General features: G+C 49.9%; 1 protein-coding gene across 3 annotated transcripts in view; it reads left to right on the top strand.

Annotated features, from left to right (window-relative positions):
• Positions 1,977-6,000, top strand: part of ACSM2B (acyl-CoA synthetase medium-chain family member 2B) — a 29,901-nt gene continuing 25,877 nt past the window's right edge. Inside the window, exons 1-2 of one of the 3 annotated variants that reach the window (XM_003124561.6) lie at positions 1,977-2,110; positions 4,210-4,394. In XM_003124561.6, coding sequence (XP_003124609.3) covers positions 4,218-4,394 — 177 coding nt within the window. In that variant the 5' untranslated portion in view covers positions 1,977-2,110; positions 4,210-4,217. The remainder of the gene's footprint in view (positions 2,111-4,209; positions 4,395-6,000) is intronic. The other 2 variants (XM_021086521.1, XM_021086520.1) reach the window with 2 other exon arrangements.

The following is a 6,000-nucleotide window of genomic DNA, read 5'->3' as shown; positions in this document are numbered from 1 at the left end:
ACAAAGGGAACTCCCGGCTCCAGAACTTCTAAACAAAGTGAGGCCATGGGTCGTTTTGCCTCCATTTCTGGAAGAACACATGGTTCATAGGTTCCCTTCTATTGATGGGACCCTAATTCCCAGGATCAGGACTCTCATTCTTCAAATCCACTGCATCCAGGTGATGAGCAGGAATGGTTAATGACCTCAGGCCCTCTGTCCATGCTGATGTGTGAATTTAAGTCCAAAGACCACCTCCTCCAAGTCTCTCCCGCTTGATTTAGAGTCTACGTGGAATGACTATGTGGAATGCATTTCGTTTATTTTTAACCATGAAAACTTGTTTGTTTGTTTGTTGTTTGTTTTTTGTCTTTTCTAGGGCCGCACCCACAGCATATGGAGGCTCCCAGGCTAGGAGTTGAATCGGAGCTGCAGCTACCAGCCTACACCACAGCCACAGCAACATGGGATCTGAGCCATGTCTGTGACCTACACCGCAGCTCACGGCAACACCGGATCCTTAACCCACTGAGCAAGGCCAGGGATCGCACCCACGACCTCATGGTTCCTAGTCAGGTTCTTTTCAGCTGCGCCACAATGGGAACTCCCATAAACATTCCTTTTCCCGTACGATCTTCCAAGAAATGGATAAATAATGAGGTCCCACTGTACAGAAGAGAGATTCAACTATTTCTTAAACAGAGCCTTCGCAGAGACAGCAACTCGGGCAACTTCTTCTACGAGATCAAGGTCTCCCCTCTGGATGTTCTCACGCTCTTGTAGGAGGGCTTGTCCAGCCCTTCTCACGGTCTTGGTGCTCTGAAGCCTCTCTGTCTGTAGGTAGTGAGTGTACAGAGCAGCGACAGCAAGAGGGATTTAGGGCAGACACTGGGGAGAACTTCCTGGAAGAGACATTCAGAAACACCCCATTGCGGGGGTATTTAAGAAAGGATCCATACCCTCAGGGCTGGAGAGGCAGGTGGTAGAATTCTGTGAATTTTCCCAGAAAGAGTAAAGAATCCCTCCCAGGGAAGGGCAGCTGCTCTGCATAAACAGGTTTCTTCGAGCATATGATTTCTAGGGTTGGCCCAAGAAAAGCAAATTGCTTTGGATATCCTCTCCAGGTATATCTCCTCTCTTCTCTCCCCGGACCTCGGATGCTGGCGTCTAGGTTCTCTTAGCCCCTCTGGCTCCCCTGCATGTCTCCTCTGGGTCCCTGTCTCTTGTGGTCCTTAGCTATTGCCGGGTAACTGGCATTCTCATCTTGCCCCTGGCCTGAGACATCTGCATTTAGGGACCCGTTGTCCCAGTCTGTCATGGGGCCCTTGTAGCAGATAGGTAGCTGATGGTCAGTCCATTGAAGGAAGAGCCCTGAAAGTGGACACGGGGTACAGAGGAATACGGGAGGAGCTCTGTGGCTTCGGGGGCACTTTCCTTATCTGGGAGGATGGAGCTATTTCCCCTTTGGGTAGGTATTCCTGGAACGTTGTTGGCATCAGTGGCTCAGAGCCCTCTGATCCCCAGCTCTAGTCCTGGGACCCGAGGAGCCTCTAGAAGTCGGCAGCAGCATCGTGAACCATTCTTCTGGAGGTGAGGATTCCAGGCAGAGGCCTGAGACTGATTGTCCCTGTGACCGTGAGCAAGTTGCTGTTCCACACTGAATTTTTACACTATCCACTCAATGATCTGAAAAGGTCTTAGTTTTTCTGACTCTCCAACTCAAACATCAGAACTATCGTGGACTAAAGGAAGTGAACCAATGTATGTAGGTCCATGTGCGCTGCTTTCGCTTCCCGGACGGAGCAAGAACCTGCTCCAGGTCTTACATGTAAATCTCTTTTTCAGGCCCCTAGGTTAGAGGAACAGTTCTGCTGGCCTCAGGGCTGCAGGGCTGTGCAATCCCTAGGCACAGCTAAGAAAAGGACTGATGTTTTTCCAAGTGACACTCCGGGGTGGCCCACGGTTAATGATTAGCGTCCCCTCTTCCAAGGCCACAAAGGTTCCGGGGCTGTCCGCTTAACTAGCAGTGCCCTCTTCCAAGGCCACAGGGATTCTGGAGCTGGCTGCTCAGGACCTCTCCTGAGACCAAGAGATCTCCTGAGACCAAGATCCTCCTGAACAGACTTGGCAGGTGAGCAAGCTGTGACGGATGGACAGATGGGGACATGCCTCAGGAGGGCACTAGCCAACCTTTGGAAGTCAGCGCTAGCTAGGAGAGGGAAAATCTGAGGGGAAAATCAGTCCCGAATCTCTAGGGGTGAAGAAAGTGAGCATCTGCCAGGTCTTTGTGAGGAGGCAGCAGTGGACAAAGGAAAAATGTTAGGGTTAGGGTTAGGGTTGGGGTTAGCACAGCAAAAAGAAGGGACTGGGGTGGCTGAGAAGGGCAGTCAAAATGGGATGCGGGGAGTTCCCGTCATGGCTCAGCGGTTAATGAATCTGACTGGCATCCATGAGGATGCAGGTTTGATCCCTGGCCTCGCTTAGTGGGTTAAGGATCTGGAGTTGCTGTGAGCTGGGGTGTGGGTCAGAGACGTGGCTCAGATCTGGCATTGCTGTGGCTGTGGTGTAGGCCGGCAGCTGTAGCTCCAATTAGACCCCTAGTCTGGGAACCTCCATATGCCACAGGTACAGCCCTAAAAAGCAAAAAAAAAAAAAAAAAAAAAAAAAGTGGGATGGGAGGTGGTGGTCAGGAAAGGCAGCCTCTCAGAGGAGATGAGCCCAGAAAAATAAGAAAGAGTTAGCCATGGAAAGAGAGCAAGACCAATAGGTACAAAGGCAGTAAATCATCTTTCCTAGGAGCTGGTAAGGACATTCTTCATTCCTTGTTCTTTTAGAAAATAGGAGAGGAGACAGGAGTTCATGGAGCAAGGGAAATGAATCCGTCTAGAATCCATGAGGGTATGGGTTCAATCCTAGGCCTCGCCCAGTAGGTCGGGGACCTGGTGTTGCCATGAGCTGTGGTATGGGTCACAGAGTCACAGACAAGGCTCAGATCCCGTGTTGCTGTGGCTGTGGTGTAGGCCAGCAGCTATAGCTCTGATTCGACCCCTAGCTTAGAAACTTCCATGTGCCACAGGTGCTGCCCTAAAAAGCTTGAGCATTCTGATTTCTTCTGCCCATGCAACAGGGGATGGAAATCTGGCCACGTGGCAGGACTCCTGGCTGGATTCCTTGAGGTCAAATCATTAGACTTCAATTCTGCAACCCCCATTCAGGTGTACAGGTTGGAACTCAGAGACCAGGAGTCTCTGATTAGTTTCCAAAGAGCCAATGCAGTTATAATTTCTAAATTGATTCTCTGGGTTAGGTCCTGTGTATGGCACAGTACTCAGGATCTCTCAGGCAGGGATCCATTGAAAGAACTAGATGCTGCGTGTGTTAGTCTGTTTGTTATTAGCAAGCAACCTGGACATCTCGCAGGAACTCATAACAATAGATATTGTCCCCACAGCTCTGGGTATTATCTGTGGCTGGGCTGGCCTCGGCTCCACGCCACCTGTGCTGTCATTCTGGGACCCAGGCTGGAGGTAGGCCCATCTGGGCTAGGCTACCCTCATGACAGAGGGCAGAAATGCAAGATCCACTCACATCTCATTGACCAAAGGATAATGGCAATGTGGGGTGCATATGCATATAATTCTGCTCCAGGGAGGAGACAAGTTATTAGCGACAACCCTTCAGTCTACCACACCACTGTGTTTTTGGGTTTTGTTTCATTGTATTGTGTTTTTGCTTCTTAGGGACTGCACATGCGGCATATGGAGGTTCCCGAGCTAGGGGTCAGATCGGAGCTGCAGCTGCCAGCCTACACCACAGCCATAGCCACAGCCACACCAGATCCAGGTTGCATTTGCAACCTACACCACAGCTCACAGCAACGCCGGATCCTTAACCCACTGAGCGAGGCCGGGATTGAACCCACGTCCTCATGGATATTAGTTGGGTTCGGTACCGCTGAACCACGATGGGAACTCCCACGCCACTGTGTTTTAAGCACAAAAGGATTTATTATATGGGAGTAGATGTTCACGAAACTGTCATAGGTGTAGGGACATAGGATTTAGGGCGAGTGTTGTGTTTTTGAAGCGTGGCAACTGAGATGGATGCCGATTGCCAATTCACTCACAACCCCAGCGAATGAACTTCGGGCAGAACCCTGGAAGGTGGGGACCAATCTCCTTAAGTGACTGTACAGGAAAGACCCACCTCTGGCTTCTCTTGCCTTTGCAGGTTTGAACATGCACTGGCTGTGGAAACTCCAGGGACTCTGCCTCCGATGGGGGACTTGGATGCCCCATCGCATGGTCCACATTCGGACCAGGCATCTGGCACCCCTGCAGTGGGGCCACCAGGAAGTTCCTGCCAAATTTAACTTTGCCAGTGATGTGTTGGATCACTGGGCTGACATGGAGAAGGTAATGGGCTGGAGAAGAGGCACAGAACTGGGAACGCTGGCTGCGTTCTCTAATTCACCCATTCGTCTTATAAATACTTCTTAAGCACTTAAATGTCAAGCATTATGATGAGCTATCAAAGGCGGGATGAGAGCAGGAGAACCTGCTCTTGGCGGAAAGAAGGGCTCAGGGTGGAGCCATCTGGGTTCCCCCCAGGCAGCTGATGCAACAGTTTGCCTGTGCCTGTCCTTTTGTGACCTCCCAGGGTGAACCAGGACCAGTGGGTTGGAGTCACAGAGGAGGGAGTCAAAGACAATCAGCCATCTCTAATCAAACCAGCTCCAACCAAAACTGAGTCAGTCTTTTTGGAATGTCATGTGTCCTTGTCCTTAGGGGTATGCAAGTAGGGAGACTGCTGGACAGGATGGTCCAAAGTACTCCAGGGAGCTCCTGTGTGGCACAGCAGAAACAATCTGACTAGTATCCATGAGGACAAAGGTTCGATCCCTGGCCTCACTCAGTGGGTTAAGGATCCATTGTTGCCGTGAGCTGTGGTGTAGGTCGCAGACACTGCTCGGATCTGACGTCACTGTGGCTGTGGTATAGACTGGTGGCTATAGCTTGGATTCGACCCCTAGCTTGAGAACCTCCGTGTGCCAAGGGTGTGGCCCTAAGCACACACACACACACACACACGCACACGCACACGCACATGCACGCACACACACACACACACAGTATTCCAAGATGAGATATTAGAGAAAAAGTGATGCAGAAGTTTCCTTTCCTTCCCTGGACTGACGGAATTCCACCCTGTTCACTGTTGATTCTGCCATGGCCTCTACCCAAGTTCTGTGCACCTTTTTAGAGGATGGAAAGATTCGGCCTAGCTAGGGTAGCAGAAGAAGTGGATCTGTTAGCATGGGCTTAAAAGAATGGCGCCCAGAGGGTGTCATAATTGTGATGTCATGAGGTCCCAATAGCATGATACAACTTTAGTCCAGAGACTGAAAGTGGCCCATATTTCAGGGCTCTCTTAAAAAAAAAAAAAAAAAAAAAAAGGATCAGTGTTTTAAAATTGAAAGATTTCAAATACAATTTAGATTTCTGGCTTTTCTTTAAACGTTATACCTCCTTGGAGTTCCCTTGTGGTTCAGTAGGTTAAGGACCCAGTCATCATTGCTGTGGCTCTGGTTACAGCTATGGCTCTGGTTGACCCCTGGCTGGGGAGCGTCTGCATGTCTCGGGCGTGACCCAAAACAAGGGCCTCCTTGAAGTAAAGAAGGAGGTCTTTACTACCATGATCCAAAATCCTGACTCCGTAAAACAAGTGAGCAGTTTAACAAATCCGCTCCATAAATATCAAAAACTTCTCCATTGACAAACACCATTGTAAACAAAATTTTAAAACTAATGACAATCAGGTAAGGACACAGACATTCAATTCATATCACAGCAAAGAGCTAATATCCTTAATCAAAAGAGCTCCTAGAAATCAAGCATAAAAAGATGCCACCTTGGAGTTCCCGTCGTGGTGCCCCGGAAACGAATTCGACTAGGAACCATGAGGTTGCGGGTTCAATCCCTGGCCTTGCTCAGTGGGTTAAGGATCCGGCGTTGCCATGAG

This window comes from Sus scrofa, chromosome 3 (assembly GCF_000003025.6).
Source record: "Sus scrofa isolate TJ Tabasco breed Duroc chromosome 3, Sscrofa11.1, whole genome shotgun sequence".
NCBI lineage: Eukaryota > Metazoa > Chordata > Mammalia > Artiodactyla > Suidae > Sus > Sus scrofa.
This window is presented reverse-complemented; position numbering and strand designations above follow the sequence as displayed.